Below are 21,194 nucleotides of genomic sequence, written 5' to 3'. Positions count from 1 at the left end.
CTGGGAAGGATCAAATTCAATTCCAAAAAGAGGAATGAATGCAGAGAGAATAGAAGATGAAAAATAAAAGCTGGGAGAGAGAACAGCAGAGTAAGAAAGAAGACCAGCTCAGGTCATGTATGTTCTGCCCATCACAACATGCATCATGCCATCCATGCCACCTGCTCCCACATACCAACATCTCATCTCTTTCCTCTCTCCCTCTCTCTCTCCCTCCCTCTCTCTCTCTTTCTAAGCATGGAAGGGAGAGAAAGCACTTTGTTTGTTTATATGTTTCCCTTTCACTGAGACAGCTGCAGCAGCAGCAGCAGCAGGCCAAGCATGAGAGCAGCTCCAAACATACACAACCATAAACAATTCCTCTAACACCCAAAACATTTTCTTCAAAAGAATAGAAATCCTCACGCTGTGTCAAACCAAAAAGAAGGAATCAGAGAGAGAGAGAGAGAGAGAGAGAGAGAGAGGACACACCGCCGCTCTTGCCCACTTTAAAGCATCCCAGCGCGGAACACCAAAACAAAAGCCGTCACCACTACCACATTGGCGATAAAAGCCAAATACAAAGCATAGGGAAGCCAATCCCACACGAATCCGGAGCAAGACGCCTCCTTTCCGCTTTCTTCCTCTTTGCTGTTGCCTCTTCTTTGCAGAGCAATGGCCGCCCCGGAGCAGAGGAAGATGGGGCATCCCTCTTCGGCGGGGAGTTCCTGAGGCGCGGTGATGCGTCGCCCGCTGCCGAGGAGACGGAGGAAAGGAGTGGTGTGGGGTTTCTGAGGGCGGTGAGTGCGTTGGGTGGGGAAAGGTTGGATTTTTAGGGGTCTTGTTGCAGGGGCGAGATGGCGATGGTTGTAAGCGGGAAGGAGGTGGGGAAGGGGCTGCAGCAGGCTGCGGCGATGGATTCGGGGAAGTACGTGAGGTACACGCCGGAGCAGGTGGAGGCGCTCGAGAGGGTCTACAGCGAGTGCCCGAAGCCGAGCTCCCTGAGGCGGCAGCAGCTCATACGGGAATGCCCCATCCTCTCCAACATCGAGCCGAAGCAGATCAAGGTCTGGTTCCAGAACAGAAGGTAAAGGATCGATGGAGCACCTGTCGATGGAATTTTGAATTGGCTGGGAAAAATATGTTCTTGTGTCGATCTTTGTCCTTGTTCCGTGTGTTGAGCTTGGTATTTATAGGATCCCTTTTTCTTATCCGCTGGATTTTTAGCCGATTTGCTTTGACAGTATGAGGCCATCTGATATTCACGGGAGCTGCTGCATCGACTTCCATTTTTCCTTTCTTTTTCTCGTATAAACTAGAAGCTTTTGATTTGGAGAAGGTTCGGATCTTGAGTCACTTGTGGGCATTCAACTGGGAAATATCTTTCTCCGTTGCTGTTTTACTTTTCCATATGCAAGTGCCCCGAATTCCATAGTGAGAGAGGCAGCTTACTAGAAACTATTACATTTCTGCTGTTTTTAGCAATGCCAGTGGATTCTTTACTTATCTGGAAAGATCGAATTTTTCATTCTTTTTTGTTGGATCCGTGAAGTGTTTTGAGTGTTTTGCAAGGTATTACTGGTATGTAGTTTAATATTGTCTTTTTCTTGCTTAATCAATTTGTTAATCTTAATCCCCTTTATGATTCTGAGGATATCGAAGCCGGTGCCTAATAATAGTCTTTTCTTATGCGAAAAGCAGCCAACTTATTGCATAGTTTCTAGAAACCTGTTCTGTTTCTGTTCACTGACAGGTTTCTAATGGGTTAAGAGTGTTGAATGCCGAAGACTGCTGCTTGATTGGTTTCAGAAGACTATCTTTTTTTGTTGTTCATTTGAGTGTTTGATTATAAAGTTTCTAATTTTCTTGCCAAGATTTGAATTGGTGGAATGGGTAATGATTTTGGCCGAGTTGATGATAATGCATATTAATTAATCCCTCCTAAATTAAAGGCCATTGAGCATCAGTGGGTCTGTATTTCTTTACAATGTTATTTTATTGATGAGATTTATGTAAGAGGTTACACGATGATAATAATCATATCAAGACCACAAGATACCTGCAAAACATGCAATATTTTCGAAAACTGCCCTGGAATCTTCAGGGTTTAGGTTCTTAAGATTTTGATCCTTTCCCATAACTATTTTTGTCTGATATTGTCAAGATATTTAGAAACTTGCTGGTTAGAGGTGAATTGCTCTGAAAAATGTTTTACCGAATGTTATCTCAAATAGAATTTAGCATGAAAGTATAGTTCTGGATGTAGATTTTTGGTACTTATATTCACACTTTTCTGTAGATGTCGAGAGAAGCAAAGAAAGGAGGCCTCTCGTCTCCAAACAGTAAATCGCAAGCTCACTGCTATGAACAAGTTGTTGATGGAGGAAAATGACCGACTGCAGAAGCAGGTGTCTCAACTTGTATATGAGAATGGATACATGCGCCAACAACTGCATAGTGTAAGTCTGCATGCTGTGTATGTTACTTTCTATTGTGATTTATCATGTGGTAATGGCAGATTTCTCTTATGCTTTTTCACCTACTTTGTTTTCCAGTGATCAAAGCCTGCAGCTCGTACTTTCAAGAACTTATTTTAAGCTATGATGTCTTCTTGCTGTAGTTCTCCAGTTTCTAGGCCTATTGAACAAATATTTAAACATTTGCAATTGAATGTTCTCATCTAATGATTGATTGGACGCGTGCAAACCATTGCTTGGATATGCTTGGTTTTGCATGGTTCATTCTGTTCTTGTTGCGTTTGGGTAGTGTGTTGCAAAGATGAGTATATGTTTCTTGTTCCATGTTCAACTAAGAATGTCCCATTGACTCTCTCATACTTCACAATACCTTACAATATTGTTTTTGCATAGTTCAATCTAAACTTTTTGTTTGAGTGGAATGTGTATACGACGAGCTTAAGTTTTTTCCATGTTCAACTCAGAATCTCACATGCACTGTTGAACTTTAGCACTTTTGTTTGGGACTGAACATTTTGTTTATGAATATCCAGCCATCTGTTGCGACTGATGCTAGCTGTGAATCTGTAGTCACAAGTGGTCAGCACCACCATCAACAAAACCCAACTTCACAGCATCCAGAGAGGGATGCTAATAACCCAGCTGGGTAATCAAACTTGCTGGTTATGATGGTTCTGGTTTAGATTGCCTTTGCCATTTGTCTTCTTCTAACACAGTGTTTTGGGACATTTATGTTTAGTCTTCTTGCGATCGCTGAGGAGACCTTGGCAGAGTTCCTGTCAAAGGCTACTGGAACTGCTGTCGAGTGGGTTCAGATGGTTGGGATGAAGGTGATGTTTCATTAGATATCCTATCTAACTGCTTTCAGCTTCTGTCAATTGATTGTTTCTGAAATATATGACCCAAACTGATTTCTCGTTGTTCACTATAGCCTGGTCCGGATTCTATTGGAATCGTTGCTGTTTCCCACAACTGTGGTGGGGTAGCAGCTCGAGCCTGTGGCCTTGTGAGTCTAGAACCCGCAAAGGTACTCCATTGCTTAACTTCTGTTGCTGCAATTTTCTTTCTTTGTTATGCAATTCATGGTTTGCTGGGCTTCATAGGTTGCAGAGGTTCTCAAAGATCGTCCATCTTGGTATCGTGATTGCCGTTGCCTCGATGTGCTTACTGTAATTCCCACTGGTAATGGAGGGAATATTGAACTTACATATATGCAGGTCTGTGCTTGTTTGCTTATCCTGCTATTCGTATGAAGTTTGAAAGGTTTATTATCTTTTCTTCATTTCTCGTAAATTAATTTGACCTTTTTTAATCTCTTGCAATCAGACATATGCACCTACTACTTTGGCAGCAGCACGAGACTTTTGGACGCTAAGATATACTACAGCACTGGAAGATGGCAGTCTTGTGGTATGAGTTGTGTATCTATTATGAATTGACACTTTTTTCATATGGAGATGGGAGTCTTTGGTGCTTTTGTTCTTGATCACCAGACGTGGCAGTACATGGTGATCATTTATTGACATGCATTTCCAAATTTGGATGGCCCTTTTGACACAAGACTTTTCTTTTAGATCTGTGAGAGGTCATTGACTCCTGCAACTGGTGGTCCCACTGGGCCAGCTGCTACAAATTTTGTAAGAGCTGAAATGCTTTCTAGTGGCTATTTAATTCGGCCATGTGAAGGTGGTGGGTCAATGATTCACATCGTCGACCATGTTGATTTAGATGTGAGTTTCTTGGGCTTTCTACTCTTACTGAGATTTATTACAATATCTGGCTGATGTGATATTTCATGTTTTAGCCATGGAGTGTACCTGAGGTTCTTAGACCCCTGTATGAATCACCAAAGATACTGGCACAGAAAACAACCATTGCTGTAAGTCTCTTTTCTTATTTACTAAGCATTTCATTCGGCCTATGTTGAAGTCTCACTTGGCCAATTTTCAGGCACTCCGCCACCTAAAACAAATTGCTCAAGAGACCAGTGGTGAAGTTCCATTTGGTGGGGGGCGGCAACCTGCTGTTTTAAGGGCCTTTAGTCAGAGATTGAGCAGGTCATTGGCTTAGTTGCCATATTTTACTTAAGCATATTTTTTTCAGCCGCATCTTCTTAAGGTATTGACACTAAATCTTCATGGTTATCCACAGAGGTTTCAATGATGCTGTGAATGGATTTGCTGATGATGGTTGGTCGTTACTGGGAAGTGATGGTGTTGAGGATGTGACAATAGCTATAAATTCTTCCCCAAATAAACTTTTTGGGTCTCATGTTAACCCCTCGGCGATATATTCAACCCTCGGAAGTGGTGTTCTCTGTGCAAAAGCATCAATGTTGCTGCAGGTTTAGTTTTCACCCTTAAGTTCAGGACTTTCCATCGTTCTACGGGGATGTATTCAACAATAAGTTCTTTCTTGTTCGGTTAATATTATTAACTGACTCACTGTTTTTTGCTGTGTAGAATGTACCACCTGCTATATTGGTTCGCTTTTTGAGGGAACATCGTTCAGAATGGGCTGATTGTGGTGTAGATGCTTATTCTGCTGCATCATTGAGAACTGGCTCATATGCGGTTCCTGGTGTTAGGCCCAATAGCGGGTTCTTGGGCAGTCAGGTGATACTTCCTCTTGCACATACTGCAGAAAATGAAGAGGTAGATCACCTTTTAGTTCTAAAAGCAATATCTTGCACTTCTCGTTGTTGTTTTCTTCTGATGTAACACACTGATTTCCTTAACTGTAGTTCTTGGAGGTGATTAGGCTCGAGGGTAATGGTTTTAACCAAGATGATGTCATTTTGTCAAGGGATATGTACTTGCTGCAGGTTTGTCTTGTGGAATTTGCCTTGTCACTGTCTACGGATTCAGTGAGTTCTTCTTTTTTTGGGTAAATGATTTTGTCCTTAAATACATGATTGCAGCTTTGCAGTGGAGTGGAAGAAAATGCTGTTGGTGCCTGTGCTCAGCTGGTTTTTGCACCCATTGATGAATCTTTTGATGATAATCTTCCTTTGCTACCATCAGGTTTTCGTGTCATACCGCTGGACCCTAAAACAGTTGGGTATCTTCACACAAGTGTCTTCTAGAAATTTACTGCAGATTGATTCTAATGACCTCATTTCCTGGAAAAACTAATTCTTTTTCTTTGCTTTATGACTATTTTCTGGCTAGATATGAATCAGGCATTCACATCATAGAAAAGCTAATCTTATCCTAAATGTTTTTGCTTTTTCTTTGCTTCTTGACTATTCTCTCTAGCCTTTTTCTTTGATTTTTGACTGTTCTCTCACTAGAGATGAAACACATGTTAGACATGCTAGAATTAACCTAGAAAAGCTATATCATTTTCTGCATGAATCTAGTTTTGGATTGTACTTACTACTGCTGATAGATGTTACTAATTCTGGATAGAAGTTTGTTTAATTAATTAAATCAAAACTTTGACCAGTTACCCCACGACTTCCTCGAATGTTTACCTTCATCTTGTTCAACAATGTTACAGGATTCTCCGGCCACTACACGAACACTTGATTTGGCATCCACACTAGAAGTTGGATCTGGTGCCACATCACGCTCTGTTAATGAGACTGCTTCAACTACATATAACCTGCGATCAGTCCTCACAATAGCCTTCCAGTTTACCTATGAGAATCACCTCCGAGATAGTGTGGCAGCAATGGCCCGGCAATATGTTAGAAGTGTGGTCACCTCAGTGCAGAGAGTTGCGATGGCAATTGCACCTTCTCGTCCCGGTTGTCAGATTGGCGGTAAGCACCCACCTGGTTCTCCAGAAGCTCACACTCTGGCACGATGGATTTCTCAGAGCTACAGGTGATCCAATTGTGTACTTGATGTGGTTCTATATTTTACTACTATAACATCTTATGGTCCATTAATTTAAAAGTTATAGTATAGTAGGGTATCATGAGTTGCACTCTACTTGCACACTTTGATCACATAAATGCAACAATCAAAATTGATTTGAAAATTTGTCCATCTGCAACATCATCTATAGTTCTTGAGTTAAATTTCTTTGTTATCTGTCTAATGGATTGGCTTCAATCACTTCAGGGTTCATACAGGAGCTGAGCTCTTTCAGGTGGACTCGCAAGCAAATGATTCATCGCTGAAATTGCTTTGGCACCATTCGGATGCGATCATGTGTTGTTCTTTGAAGGCAAGTCACAGTGTGCACATTACTTTTCTGTCATATGCCTTATTAGCACATCTTAGATCTGGAGTCAACTTTCATGTATTTTTAACTTTTCATATTAGTTTGTAGCATTTGTGGGAAATTTACTCGGTTTGCAATGCTATTATCGGCGATCAATTGGCATAGAATTTTGGTGAATATTACCATGATCAAAATGTAATGTTTCTTGGCAGGTTGCCCCTGTCTTCACCTTTTCCAATCAAGCTGGTCTGGATATGCTGGAAACCACCCTGATAGCTCTTCAGGACATTACACTGGAAAAGATTCTTGATGACAATGGTCGGAAGGTGCTTTGCTCGGAGTTCCCCAAGATCATGCAGCAGGTAAGCAAATGACCGATGCTCGTATCTTCTTCCTTTCACAATCTGTGTCGCATTATGTAAACCTCCTGAAACCGACACATCTTTCTGCATTACGATAGGGCTTTGCTCATCTTCCTGCTGGTATCTGCTTGTCAAGCATGGGGAGGCCGGCGTCTTATGAACAGGCTGTGGCATGGAAAGTCCTTGATGAGGATGATTCACCCCATTGTCTGGCTTTCATGTTTGTGAACTGGTCTTTTGTTTGAATGCCTAGAGCAGGTCTAGTCCTCTAAACTATCTAGTAGTGGATGGAACTTGAGAACTCATCCCTTTTGCTTGAAGCCATGGTTTCTGAAAAGCTACTGCCAAACTTTTAAGCTCTACCAAGATACTATATGGCGGAAAATGACTGTTCTGTAATGTGATCCCATGGGAGTACTCTGTTTATATATGTTTCATCTTCTCTCTTGTCAGTGAGTGGTGATGGCCTGCTTGTTCTTGTTCCCAGGATGGAAGTTTAGTGATAAGAGAGGTTTGAATGCTATTCATGAATACACTTGAATCGAAGCTGTCCTGTGATCCAGAAAAGGCTCCTCTTCGACGTTGTTTCTGGGAGCAGCAGCAGCGGCGGCAGCTTCATGCAGGTAAAGCAGTGCGGTAAACGACACTAACACGGGAAGGAGAACGAGCGGTCTTTTCACCGGCTCAAGCGCTGCGGAGCCGTCCCATCAGCCGCCATTAACGGCCGCGATTTGCCCTGCAACGTTATGCTCCGTGCGCCGTGCGATGATGTCAGGGATGTTGGCCGGCCTGTCGTCGAACCCTCGTCGCCTTCGCTGCCCGACAAGATAAGGCCGGCGTCTGTGGTACGAAACTCTCCAAAAGAATTCGCCGGCCGCGTGTGCTGCAATTTTCGTGGTTGACGCGAATCGAACATGTGATCCGACAGCGAGCGCCGGTTGGTTCACTGATGCCGGCTACCCGTTGCGTTACCCCGCCCTGTCATTTGACGAGCTTCCTGTGGGACCCGCCCGATTTGCAGTGGGTAAACCAGTCGATGATGGGAACAATCCTGTCCTGGATATCCCGATGCCATGTGTTCACCGGTGAGCGGCTAGGATTTGCTTCTGGGATCGCATGGTGTAGCGGTCCAAACATAGGATCCGAGACCGAGCGTCGCTGTCATCGCCCTTTGGTTGACAACCCTATCGTATACCCGTCCGCTGCTTTGTCAAAAACCCTTGGTGGGACCCTCCTGTTGGGCCTGCTGTTCGCGATGTTCCGATTCACAGAAGCGCCGTTGATCACCGCCGTCGGCAGACAATTCCGTAGCCGGGAGACGCACGGCCGCTGCCGCGCAAATCAGACGGTCCGGGACGTCCCATCGCAGCAAACATCAGCGAAAAGAGAATGGAATGAAGGCGGAAGAGATTGCCTGCTTTGTCCGGATCACCTCCATCTCTCCATCAGAAGTGATCTCCTCAGCTCTTGGCCGGGAATCACGCGGCGGAGCTCTCAGCCTGTCACATCGCTGTCCGGCGGCGGGGCCCGCCGCGGAAGGCTGGACCGCGACTCACATCGTCGGAAGCCGTCCCTCGTGCTCTCAACCGCATCCTCCTCCTCCCCTCAAAAGCCACGCTGCTCACCCCATCCGTGTCAGAGAGACGGCAGCAGGCGGCGAGCACGCGCATGACGTCCCCCCGCTATCTAAATAAATACGACCCTATATATACGTCTAATCACGAAAACGCCACATAGCTATGCATGTCCATATCCTATGGCCATGGCCATGGCCATGCATGAAAGCATTGTGTGAAACCTTATGTACATCTTTTATATATTGATAGTCTACCACAAAAAAACATTATCTAATAAAGTTTCTATTTTAATTTATATCAACTAATTTTATTTTCCTGATACTATCTGATCCTTCTCAAATCCATATTGACGAAAATTTTATGCACTGAGTATATTTATTTATTTATTATTCTATTTATTTTACTAATGTCCAACCAATATAGTATGAGTTTTTAGAGATTGCACAAATTATTTTTATAATATAATAAAATATGATATTAGAATTGAGCAAATATGTTGAAGAGACAAACCAATAATGAACTTAATAGGGATTTCTGTTCTTTCATTTTCTGATAAGGATAACTTAATAAAATAATAATAATAATAATAATAATTTATTTATAGAAAATCAAACATTTCTAAATGCCTACCAATTTGTTGTGGATAAATTTTATATAAGGGTTTATTTACTTTCACTATATTATGTCTAATGTTGCGAGATTCCCTCACCCTCCCATTCACCTACAGTGGAATTGTCCTTTGATGGAGACGTAAGGTCATACAAGTACTGTAATTATCATTCTACCCTTGTGATGTAGTGTTCCTCAGCCGTCGATGCTCCAACGGACGGTCGTCTGTCTCGATCTAAAGGACACAGTCCTGAGAATATAGCTCGTTCAGAGGGTAAAGTCGTCTAACACGAACAGCGTAAGCTCGAATAACATGATTACTGTTACACCCCTGTGATGGATTATCCTTTAGCCGTCGATGTTCCATCTAACGGTTGTCCACAGGAAGACCGAGGGCAATGTCGGGTGATTATAGTACGAATACGAGGGAGGGTAAAATAGTCCAACCATGCCGGAGGACTTCGGGATTCGTACGAACGTGAGGGTGTTATCGTAAATGCGGTAGTTCGAAGCATAGCGGAAGGTGGTGAGATTAGAGGAAAACGAAGGGCTGCTTTCCTGCCCGCCCCTTCCTCGTCGCGAAGGGTTCCCTCTCCCCTCTCCCGATCCCTAAACCCTCTATATAAGGAGCAGCAGGAGGTGGAGGAGGACTAGCGATCTCGCGACCATGGCGCACGCTTTAGGAGCTCGGGTAATCTCGATCGCTCCTATCCCTCACTGTCGTACAAAAATCTTGATTTTGTTTGGGGTCGTTTTCTTGGAGATTTTGGTTGTCGATTCATCTCATCTTAAGAGTCTGTTGTAGCGATCTCTGGTTTGATTGTTTTGGCAGGCATCCGTGTCGCCATCAGTCGGAAAGGATGCGTCGCTGAGGAAAACCGGATTCAAGGTGATATTTTGATGCTTGTCGAGATTAGATGTTGGCAAGTGCTTTGTTGCTATTGTGATAGACTAATTGCAAGCGATTGAACATTAGGTCATTAAGTTGCTGGAAAGTATGGATCTTTTCATGCTACTGAGCTATTCATTTCAGTATAGATCCATGCTCATAAGATCTGACAAAACCAAGATTCGACAAAATTTTATGGTGTTTCTGATACAATCCTCTTTTTTTCCGGGCTTCGGATTGAAATTGGATAATGGCTGGAAAATGACAAGGGAAAAAGATTCAACTTTGCTCTTCTCTGTTCTCTCTTGTTCCAAGTGTTCTCTAATATGCAAGGGACCTGAAGTCAATGTGTTAAAAGACCATTAACCTGACTCTTCAAACCTGAAAGAGATGCCTGGCATAAAATCACTGTAACAGATGATTTGAATAACATGAAGATTTGCTGTAACTTACCTACTGGATTCTTTGATAGAATGATTTCACAACACATGGTTTATTTGTTAGCTTGGTGCCTTCAATCTTTTTGCCTTACACTATCAATGTTTTTTGTCTTCCTTGCAGACTCTTTAAATATGTGTTCAGAATTTGGTGAATTGCATCTGCATGACACTAACTAATTCTGAACTATGGCTGATATCACTTCTCCCATGGAAGAAAAATTCTTCTTGATTATTATTACCTTATATTGCATGTAGATTCATCGGTCACATTGATCATTAGAAACTCAATTAAATCTTTCCAGCCTAATCTTCAGAACAATTACACTGTTGGAATTATCTTCCTTTTTCTTTATCTTGCAAACAATGTCAAGATTGATGGCCCTGGTTTTGTTTTGTTCTTTCAGGATCATAATAAACTTCGCTTCGACAATAAATTATGGATTACTTTGTCATCTGTAAACTTGAAGAGCAGGTATTCATCAACAAAATACCAGTTCAAGGTGATGTCTATGTCTGTCCAACAAGCAGTCCGAAGTAAAATTCCAGTTCAACCTTTGGAGCTTGAGAATCCTAATGAGCCCCCGCTAAATCTGTACAAACCCAAAGAACCGTACACAGCAACAATTGTCTCAGTTGAGAGACTTGTTGGTCCGAAAGCGCCTGGTGAGACATGCCATATTGTGATTGATCATGGTGGCAATGTACCTTACTGGGAAGGGCAAAGTTATGGCATCATTCCTCCTGTAAGTACCTATTTCTTGTTGCCTGCCTCCAAGACATCTCTAAATTCAAGTTTTGATTAATGTTACCTCCTCTTTTGCCTCCCTGTGGAGGTTATGAAATTTTACTTGGTTTTCCTCTCTCAATTAATTGTCTTTTATATATATATGTTATACTTCCATTTCCATGTCCATTTTCTCATTATACCCACTCAACTCATACAAGACATGTTTCTCTTTCCTCACCCTTTAGATAGTTATCTATGATCATAACCAACAAAAGAGACTGAATATTTGTGACAAATTTGACACTTTTCTACCAAGACACACATTGACACACAATTGCAACCTTGTTGCTCCTTTCTAAAGGCTGAGCTATTATTAAGTATAGTACTGCCCTCTTTAGACAAATTTATAATTTGCATCATGCATGAATCATCTTTTAGTGTTTTTGTAATGAGGTGCTTGTGAGTTATTTCTGCTCTCAGAAGCAAATTTTAGTTTATTGATATCTGATTATTGTTTTGTGATATTTTTATTCTTTGATTGTATCGATTTATTATTGCAGGGTGAGAACCCAAAGAAACCTGGATCTCCCCACAATGTGCGTCTCTACTCTATTGCATCAACTAGGTATGGGGATTCGTTTGATGGCAAGACGGCCAGCTTATGTGTCCGACGAGCTATCTATTATGATCCAGAGACTGGAAAGGAGGATCCTTCAAAGAATGGCACTTGCAGCAATTTTCTTTGCAACTCAAAGTCAGGAGACAAGATTCAGCTCACAGGTATTACATGTTTGTTTTAAGTCAAATAATATTCTGTAGATGTTTTCTTTTCTCTGAAGAAAATTCTCTGAATTACTTAAATGTACTCAAGTCAGGAAGTCAGAAATTAAAATTATAAGTGCAAGGTGACTAACTTGGTTATTCTTTTGTGATAATCGAGTTTACTGATTATTTATCGGGATTTTACATACTATTGCAGGACCTTCTGGGAAAATTATGCTGCTACCAGAGGGTGATCCAAATGCCACCCATATCATGATCGCGACAGGGACAGGTGTCGCTCCATTCCGTGGATACCTTCGCCGTATGTTCATGGAAGCTGTGACCACTTACAAGTTTGGTGGCCTTGCATGGCTCTTCCTAGGGGTTGCAAATACTGACAGCCTTCTCTATGATGATGAGTTTAGCAGCTACCTAAAAGACTATCCTGATAACTTTAGGTAATTGGGCAATGCTCTACATTCTCATCATATTGGTTATTAAAGTTCCTTTATATTGGCTTAACCAGTACCCATGAAATGTTTAGGTTTGATAAGGCTCTCAGCAGGGAACAGAAGAACAAGAATGGTGGGAAGATGTATGTCCAGGACAAGATCGAGGAGTACAGTGATGAAATCTTCAAGCTGTTAGATGGAGGTGCACACATTTACTTTTGCGGTCTGAAAGGGATGATGCCTGGAATTCAAGATACACTAAAGAGGGTGGCGGAACAGAGAGGAGAAAGTTGGGATGCTAAGCTCTCTCAGCTTAAGAAGAATAAGCAATGGCATGTTGAAGTCTACTAAGATGAAATGCATTACATCACATCTTCTGGGCATGTGATTATGTTCTCATTAGGTAGCAGCTGTCAGATTCTTATGGTCCTTTCACAGAGGAACGTTCATTCATCTGTTGAGTTCTGCCAATTCTCGATCAAGATATGGAGCAGCTAAGCTTTGACTTTAGGCTCATCCTACTGGAGAGGGGAGATTGGTCTGGACACATAAATCAACAGTTATTGTGGTCAAATTTGTTGAAATTCCAATAATCAAGAAATTGTTCTGTCAAATGCTTTTCTTCTTTTTGTTCTTCTGCAGGCTGTCTGGATTATTAGCATTTAGGTAGTGTTTGATGGTTGTCTCAACTCTTACTTGGCCATAATGCAGAGTCGTCGATATTTTATTCTTTCACAGGTGTAGTATCAACAATTTAAGTGATATCATTTGCAAAGGTCAGGCCATTCTGTTTGATTTGTGTGAATTTGTATCAGGACTCCTACTCTGCTAAAAGGATGAATAGAAACCTTTAATTCTTATGAATAATTCTGACCAATATATGAGAAATGCAGCAAAGGATAAAGATAAAACCAGATATGATATAAGCAAATTCAATCCAGTACCTGACTTGAGTAACTACTTTTCTTTGATGAGCAGAGTATTAATAAATTTCATTCAATCGACTCACACTAATTATCGATGTAATTGATTTAATTTCAGAATCTAATCCCAAACTCGATTAGAATTAACATCAGGTATAAGAAGTAGACCTCGATATATATAAAAAGAATGATACTGGGAGAAGTCAAAAATATTCAGAACATGTAACAGCCTATAATAAATTATCTCCACCTGGTAATGTATATTCAAAGAGTTTCTGTCATACATATCAGTTTAAAAGAAAGAAAAAAAACAAGAGAAGGACTTGGCAAATTGGCATATAAACCGGCACTAAACATATCATTGGCACAGTTTTTGTCAATTTAACAAAATGTTGTCTTTACACTGAAATTTATATCAGTCATACAAAGGCACTGAGAAAAGTTGTTCAATGCAAATCATATAACAGGTGATATGGGGAAGGATCAACTGTAGAAAATGGCTGCAAATTGGCGCTCATCATTCAGTGACTAGATCAAATATAGTCTTGCTAAAAAATTTTGCATCTTGCAACAATATCAAACTAGTGAAAAAAGGGATGAGATAGCAAACAGAAACATCAACAAGAAATGAGGCTATAGAAAGGTACCAAGCTTCTTTACCACAAAGACCAGGATGAGGAGAAATTGCATGCCAGTATGCTGCTATCACTCTACAGTTTGACTTCACTCAAATAATATATTTTCGACCCTGCAGACGAGCGAAAATCTATCAAGCATTGTCCTTGTCTAGAAAAGGAGAAAGGAAAAAAAAAAAAGGAAAGATGGTTAGAAGTAACACTTACCATGTTATGTGCTATAAAATTTTAGAATTGTAGTTCAAAGAAATGGCAGAACTTCTCATGTTTAATGCATCTAGATCTCCAACAAGTTTAAACAAGTCATAAGACCTTTCGGGTTTAAGAATCATTGATGGCCTTTGAAATTCACAAGCATCAGTGAGGATAGAGAACCCATAAGTCATGACCTGTTTCAATGACATGTTCAATTAACACTCAAATTGTTTAGCAACTTCATCGGAAAAAAGCCAATTGCACCTTAAGGAAACCCTAAAATATGCTGACAATGTAAAAAGAACAAGATGCATAGAGACTACTCTATTGATGCGCACTGTCAAATATCTGCTAAACTGTCCAAGTTGATCTGAAACTGTATGGAAGGAAGACTGAAGAATAGGTTAGGAGAGATATCATTCATATATTCATAGAAAAAATGTCAAATCCAAAATGAGAACTTCAATATGACAACAGAACTTCAATACGCTAGGCATCAAGGTCCTAAAACGCCCAAGGCGCTAGGTGCTCGCCCGAGCGAAGCACGATGCTCTAAAATATTAAAATATTAAAAATATATAATATTATTAATCTAATAAATAAAGATTATTTTGTATAGTAATTAATAATCTACTGTTAACAGTATATTATTTACTGTTAACAGTAGTTAGAAGGGAAGAGTATAACTATTTAAAGGAATAAAAAATATCACCCAGTGAAACCGACAGTGAAAAGTTAGAACTCAGAAGAGAAGCAACGGATAACAACCGTAGTAGTAGAGTCGCGGATAGTAGTAGTAGTAGCAGCAGCAGAGTCGCGGACAGCAGTAGGTAGTGGACAACAGCGGCAGATAGCGAGCAACGACGGAAGCTGAGGAGACTCGATCGACGATAGAGGAAGACTCGGAGGTAGCGAGAGAAATCGTCGACGACGGAGGTAGAGAGAGAAATCATTGGCGACGGATGCAGAGGGAGAAATCGTCGACGACGAAGGTAGAGGGAGAAACCGTATGCTAGGGTTGAGAGTCGAGGTTGCACATAAGTTTTGAGGTAATTGTGTGCATTAGTTGGTTCAATCGAACCAACTAATGCACATTTAATTGAACCCGATTACCTTATATCAACCAGGCATTTGCCCGAAGTGCCCAGCGCCTAGGCTCGAGCGAGCGCCTAGGCGGCGCTGCCTGAACCTTATATGAGGTGCTCGGGCCTTGCCTCGCCTCGCCCGAGCGCCTGAGCACCTTTTTAAGTCACTGCTCAGGAGCAACCAGTTGTACCAAAAGAAAAAGAGCATTCCACAAGATAGTTAACTCAACAACAGCAACAGGGCCGTAAAATCCCAACTATTTGGGTTGGCTACATGGTTCTTTTGTTGTCATTGAGATAGGCCACAGGATAGTTAACTGCAACACCTAAAGTTTTAAGTAAAGGCCATCAAAGCATTTGCATCAACTATCACAAATTGTTCCAATTATGATGAATATGAGATCTTGCAGTTCACTGTTCTTTCATTAACTGTGACTCCATTAGACGGAACAGAAGCCAATATCTCTATCCATTTTCATGTTATAACATTGTCATCTCAATGATCCTGAAATATTGCTATTATTCGTTCTAGAATACTACACCAAATCAGCAAGAGAAGTCTTTGATAGTTGTTTATAATCAGCATATGCCGCTGCAGCAAAAAGAAACATCCATGCAAGAAACAACTAAGTAGCAAAAGAAAGGGAGATAAATCCAATTAGGCTTAGCCACAGCAAGAAACGGAGATTGGAATGATATTTCAATCTGTAGTCGGAGGGGAATTAGAATCAACAGCCTGGCAAGATCGAGAGTTGTTTAACATTAGCAAGCCAGCATAAGGTTCAAGTCACAGATGGCCAAGACGGGTAATCCACATGGTACACTATATATATTGACATTTTCCTGCTGATTTGTTGTAAAACTTAAGCAGCACTTATTTTTTTGATAGTCACACCAATAAGTTTGCATCCGACCAACAACTTCCAGAGCACGCACTTCTAACCTGACAGTTTGACTCCACAGGTATGCTAGTCTTCATGCATGCAGGGGTGACGAAAAATAAAATTACTGAGAGCTGGGAGTATATACCATGGTCGCTTGACAGAGGCCAGAATAAAATAAGACTTAGAAAAGGTATGGAAGAGAAATGCTCCATGAGACTTCATGTTGTTTAGCAAATAGCTAAGCAAACGAATGCACCAACCACAGGTCTATACACCATAGTAACATGGAACACCAAACTATAAAAATTCTTGTTTCTCCACTGTAGAGTGCTACCACAAATCCATTGTCGAGACATTCAGTTTTACCTCTAGTGCACCATTTATACTAGAGGAAACTGGACACAAGAAACAATTGATGCATGGCACCAAAAAAGTTCAAACAGAACCCAACATTTACAGCACATCACTGAATCTAATTTTCCTCCCGCCTAGTGGCTATCCAACACCTGCACAAGCCATCATCTTTGAAGTCACAATATGAACTGAACCCTCAAACTACAATAAACCATTACACCACTGAATCTAATTTTAATCATAAGACTGACAGAGTCAATGACCACCCACAACCCAACATCACCAAGCCATTCCAAAGAAACTAACCCCACCAACATTAATAATCCTAATTAATAATTCAAGCTTTATATAATGTAAGCTTAATAGAGTTGTAAATGCTTCAAATCTTGGGACAATTCATTGCATTCCGTCCAATAACCTAAAAACTGAAACTGGATAAAACTACAGATTAACTTAGCGACTGCAGTATAGTCATATGACCAAATACTAAAAAAAGTGAAAAGAAACAAAATTAAGAAACGTATTTCATGGATAAAAGAATTTTCCTCAACTACCCTGCTATTGGGGTTAATAAACAGCCCTAGTGACCAATCTGGAAATTGCAAAAGAAATTAGAGTTAGGCAATTATCATGAATTCCAAACATGAGTCAAAATTACAGTAACTTGATCACCAACAAATTTACCATTTTCTGATTAATTGAGGTACAATATCCAAAGGCAGCAACGACAAAATGAACTAAGATAATTTGAGTACTCTTAAGAACAAGCTACATAAGCAACTAAAGTGCCAAACCGCTATTCTAAAACCATTGCCTGCAGGTTTTAAACAAATCTATCACAACCAAGAAAAAGATTAGCAAAAAATATAATAATGAAGATGTAAACAAACAAGGAGAAAGTAAAGGTTTCGTAAATAGTGAAACAATGAACAAGTTTTTATTTAAATATATTTGGTATAATGTAAGGCAACATAAAAATGGCAGCTAACCAAATGAGGCAAGGCTTTCAGAAGAACAACTACATCAAATGCATTTAATCATCAAAAGCCATTAAGGTATCCAGAGGTGAGAGTAAATTCAACGATGAGTGGCATTTTGATGCATCTCCAGTAACTGTGTGAGTGACACAGCACTCCATCGCTCAGTTCCCTCCTGTAATTGGGCATAGAGCAGTCTTTTCACTGAGTCTATGCATATGCTCACATTGCCAAAACCATATACCGGAAGACCATTGTAAGATCTACCAACTTTTGGTAAGAAGAGCAAGCCATGTTCCATTGCATAAGCCTCTATAGATTCCTTAAAGCTCATTTCATTCATGCTGCCTGAGCCATTAACATGGACTGATGAATAAGCTGCTGCATGCTGCTGTGCTTCAAACTGCCTCTTTTCTGTAACTCTTAGATAGCTGACATTCTCTCTAGCACCAGGTTGAACCACTTCCATGCCTTCTACCGCCTGGTTCATCATATCCAAACCCGCACTTAAAAGCATTCGAATCCTCTCGTTGGCAAGCAATTCTGCTGGGAAAAGCCCCTTCCAACCCATATACCACTGCATAACTTCATTGAAATTAGGATTTGAGCACAGCCACTGGTATAACACTTGCTGCCACTTGCTGAAAAAATCAACCTCCAACATGTGGACCATATGGTGAATTGGAATTACGGATGCCCATGTCATCACCCAGTTAAACTGATCCAAATTCTGATTAGCTGGGTTCACTTGAAAATCCTGCAAGGCAATCTTTAACTTTGGGACAATATAACGGACCATCAGATGCTCCCAACTAGCTGCATCAAAGACATCCTTCCATGGAGAAAGTATAGCATAAGCTGATGCATCACTTGCATGCCAAGCATGAAGGACACTACCTAACTTGTAGCGAATTGTATGGTATAAGGTTTCCAATCTCTGTCCTAGCAAGGGAAGCCATGGGTGAACCCACACATGGATTGGAACAGTCTCACGGCGTGGATCCCAAGAATCAACAGCGGCTGTTAGCTTCGGCATAACCACATTCTCCAAAATTGACTGCAGAACCACTGGGGGTAGCAACCTTTCCCATGCTTCCAAAAATCTAAGCATCGATTCTGGTTCCTTAGCCTGCCAAGTATTAGTCCCTGATATCCTGACTGCAGGGAGAATAACTTCACTGACAAGCTGGGCATAAGGAGAAGCAGCCATAAGACTTTCTGAATAATCATAAGGTTGATCCCCTTGCAACAAATCCCTCCAAGAAGACAAAAGACTCATGCCATGCAAGGGATTCTGCAATGGATCCCATCCTTGAAACACCCTAAGCAATAAGGGGTATGCAAATGCACTGGCAATACAGGAGATATTGCAGAGCTTGTAGTCCTCCCTGAACCTCTCTTTTAGGTCTCTGAAAGTAGTAAGCAGTGAATCAAGTGTCAATGCCCCAGACAAGTTATCCTCTTTAATCCTTTCTAATACTCCAGCTATCATCTCCATCACTTGTAGCTGCTGTCTCTGCCTCACCTCTTCCTTCAAAATCTTCTCTTTCTCCTTTTGCAAGCTCACCACCTTCTCCCTCTCCCTCCTCAGTGCCTGGTCCAGCTTCTGTATGTCAGCCTCGGTAGAGTCCACAATTAGCCTCACATTGTACTGAAGCTCAGGCATGGGCAAGTCGTTCTGTTTCATCTCATCCTCCATGTTCAAATTCTCCAGGCTCGTCAAAACTTTAACTTGTGGTCCCCTCATATCGAGAACCTTCTGAACAACCTCAATACCCTCTTCCTGCTTTTTAGCAAGCAGCTCATCAGCCGTCAAAATCTTGGCTTTCGACTTCCCTTGTCTCTGCTTTAGCCACCTCTTCTCCTTTGAACGTCCTGAAGCTACTGCAACAGTCGCCTTCTCCCTTGGTGCTTCGTCCACAGCTGGCAATTTAGCCTCTTTGTAGTCATTGAACCCCATTCCCATGTTCTTTGGGCGAAGCTTGGCCTCAACAGGGGCAACGATCCCTTGCTCACTCTTACCCAATCCAGATCCTTCTTTGTAACCCATCATCTTCATGAGCTTCAAACCTATGCCCTTCGTGTGCACCTCAAACTTCCCAACGTCATCTGCACTCGATCCGCTTCTTCTCCCCAGCGGCTTTGCCAACTTAGATTTCTCCTTCTCCCACTTCTTCTCCTTCTCCCGGCGCTGTGCCCCTTCTTTGATCTTCCTCCCAAAGGCCGTCGGGAGGAAGTTATCCTCGTCATCCTCATCACCCTCGGCATCCTTCTTGTCGGCCTGAAACCCCAGGCCGCATCCCAACCCCTGCACAGGATTGGAGGCCTCGGCGGCGCGTTCGCTTTCTTCCTTGAGATTCCGATCGATCTCCTGGTCCGGCATGACGGTGCCGGTGGAGACGAAGTGGACGGGCTTGGATAGGTCAGGCTTGGAGATGAGGTCGCCTTTCCGGCGCTTCCGGGAGTGGCGGCCACCTCCGTCGGAGTCGGAATCACTGGAGCCAGCGGCGAAAGTGCCGTAGATGGCGTCCTCCCTGGTCTGTACGGGGCGCTCCTTCTTGCGGCGGTAATAGAACTCTCCGCCGATCCACTCCCCGCCCTCGTAGTCGTTCTCCATCCCGAACCGCTCCAACCCCTCATACTCGTCGTCCATGGTGGGTGAGCTTCGTCCTCAACGATGCTCTCAGAGGTAGAGAACCCTAATCCTTGGATCGAAGCGGGAGAAGGGGTAAATAACAGTAACGGGTAGGATTCACCCGCTACTTTTATCCTCGAACCCGGATCCGAACCCGATTAATTTTAAAGCTATATTTAATTTTCGAATCCAAATCTAGTTTTGATTAGTGGATATCCGAACCCGATAACTCGGCTTAACTTATAATCAAGTCTCACTGCTGTCAGATTAGTAATATATTACATTGAGAGAGATGAGCAAAGAAGACACACTCATAGCCTTTAGTCTCACTGCAGTGTTAATCAAGTCCATCACAGTGATGTCAAACCTGCAAAGCATTTGAACGTTGGACAACGGTCACAGAGGCATAATGACATATAAGACTTGGCTACTTCCTCAGTCAATCACTGCACGGCGTGTGACCTGAGATCCCCGTACGCAGTACTTAAATCTCGCTCATGTGCCTTTCGGCGATCAACACCTTCCAATTCCATCGTTGCATCCAAGTATCTCTCTTCTTCTTCTTCTTCCTCCTCTCTCTGCAATCGGCAGCAGCGGAAGCTTGTGAATTGGGGCAGTGATGGGCTTCGTCATTGTCATCTCCCTCCCTCTCATCCTTTTCGCCATCCTGCTCGCATTCGGCTGCTACTTCCTGGGAAGGAAGAAGGGGCGGCAGGATGTCCGCGCCGGCGTCGGATCGCAGGTCTACGGCGTCCCCTTGCCGCCTCCGGGAGCCGCAGCCTCCTATCCTCCGACCCTAGTGAAGAAGCAGGCAGGCCCAGACGATGTCTAAGAACAGCGTCTCGACAGTGTATGCTCAAGAAGATTTCAAGAGTGAAAAGATAGTAATGGCTACAATTTTTCTCTTCCTTTTCCACTACATTTTGTGATTCAATGTATTCAATTAAATAAATGTTCACAATTAGCATTTGCTTGGAATCTAAGCATTCAAAATTGCATGACATGGCACATCAATCAAATAAACGCTCTAGCTTCAATAGGATTGGCAACTTTCCTGGG

The 21,194-nt window shown here is 42.0% G+C and overlaps 3 protein-coding genes across 3 annotated transcripts; 2 read left to right on the top strand and 1 right to left on the bottom strand.

Moving 5' to 3' along the window:
• The first annotated feature begins 319 nt into the window (after positions 1-319).
• LOC135635460 (homeobox-leucine zipper protein HOX32-like) lies at positions 320-7,438 on the top strand. The gene is made up of 18 exons (XM_065146535.1): positions 320-1,066; positions 2,279-2,438; positions 2,990-3,102; positions 3,196-3,286; positions 3,388-3,483; positions 3,560-3,673; positions 3,783-3,866; positions 4,031-4,186; positions 4,261-4,335; positions 4,407-4,513; positions 4,608-4,800; positions 4,919-5,110; positions 5,200-5,280; positions 5,377-5,511; positions 5,958-6,286; positions 6,527-6,632; positions 6,842-6,991; positions 7,090-7,438. Exons 1-18 carry the CDS (start codon positions 837-839, stop codon positions 7,234-7,236), a joined length of 2,559 nt encoding a protein of 852 aa, XP_065002607.1. The 5' UTR covers positions 320-836; the 3' UTR covers positions 7,237-7,438.
• A 2,277-nt stretch (positions 7,439-9,715) lies between these two features.
• Positions 9,716-13,182, top strand: LOC135634826 (ferredoxin--NADP reductase, root isozyme, chloroplastic-like). The gene is made up of 6 exons (XM_065145464.1): positions 9,716-9,868; positions 10,010-10,066; positions 10,911-11,249; positions 11,794-12,013; positions 12,213-12,453; positions 12,540-13,182. The coding sequence occupies exons 1-6, from the start codon at positions 9,845-9,847 to the stop codon at positions 12,796-12,798; spliced, it is 1,140 nt and encodes a 379-aa protein (XP_065001536.1). The 5' UTR covers positions 9,716-9,844; the 3' UTR covers positions 12,799-13,182.
• Positions 13,183-13,701: 519 nt separating this feature from the next.
• LOC135636777 (septin and tuftelin-interacting protein 1 homolog 1-like) lies at positions 13,702-20,204 on the bottom strand. Its single transcript, XM_065148807.1, has 3 exons — positions 17,513-20,204; positions 14,213-14,394; positions 13,702-14,118 (listed from the first exon to the last, which is right to left on the bottom strand). The coding sequence occupies exon 1, from the start codon at positions 20,151-20,153 to the stop codon at positions 17,601-17,603; it is 2,553 nt and encodes an 850-aa protein (XP_065004879.1). The 5' UTR covers positions 20,154-20,204; the 3' UTR covers positions 13,702-14,118; positions 14,213-14,394; positions 17,513-17,600.
• Positions 20,205-21,194: the final 990 nt, after the last annotated feature.

This window comes from Musa acuminata, chromosome BXJ3-4, assembly GCF_036884655.1.
Source record: "Musa acuminata AAA Group cultivar baxijiao chromosome BXJ3-4, Cavendish_Baxijiao_AAA, whole genome shotgun sequence".
Taxonomy (NCBI): domain Eukaryota; kingdom Viridiplantae; phylum Streptophyta; class Magnoliopsida; order Zingiberales; family Musaceae; genus Musa; species Musa acuminata.
Note: the sequence above shows the minus strand (reverse complement) of the source record. Positions and strands in the feature narration are given on the sequence as shown.

Bases quoted from the DNA above. Each gene is read 5' to 3' on its own strand.
- LOC135635460 (XM_065146535.1), top strand. From the start codon at position 837: ATGGCGATGGTTGTAAGCGGGAAGGAGGTGGGGAAGGGGCTGCAGCAG. The intron at 6,633-6,841 runs GCAAGTCACAGT...GTTTCTTGGCAG, and splicing joins TCATGTGTTGTTCTTTGAAG to GTTGCCCCTGTCTTCACCTT. The intron at 6,992-7,089 runs GTAAGCAAATGA...GCATTACGATAG, and splicing joins TCCCCAAGATCATGCAGCAG to GGCTTTGCTCATCTTCCTGC.
- LOC135636777 (XM_065148807.1), bottom strand. From the start codon at position 20,153: ATGGACGACGAGTATGAGGGGTTGGAGCGGTTCGGGATGGAGAACGAC.
- LOC135634826 (XM_065145464.1), top strand. From the start codon at position 9,845: ATGGCGCACGCTTTAGGAGCTCGG. The intron at 10,067-10,910 runs GTGATATTTTGA...TTGTTCTTTCAG, and splicing joins TGAGGAAAACCGGATTCAAG to GATCATAATAAACTTCGCTT. The intron at 12,454-12,539 runs GTAATTGGGCAA...TGAAATGTTTAG, and splicing joins GACTATCCTGATAACTTTAG to GTTTGATAAGGCTCTCAGCA.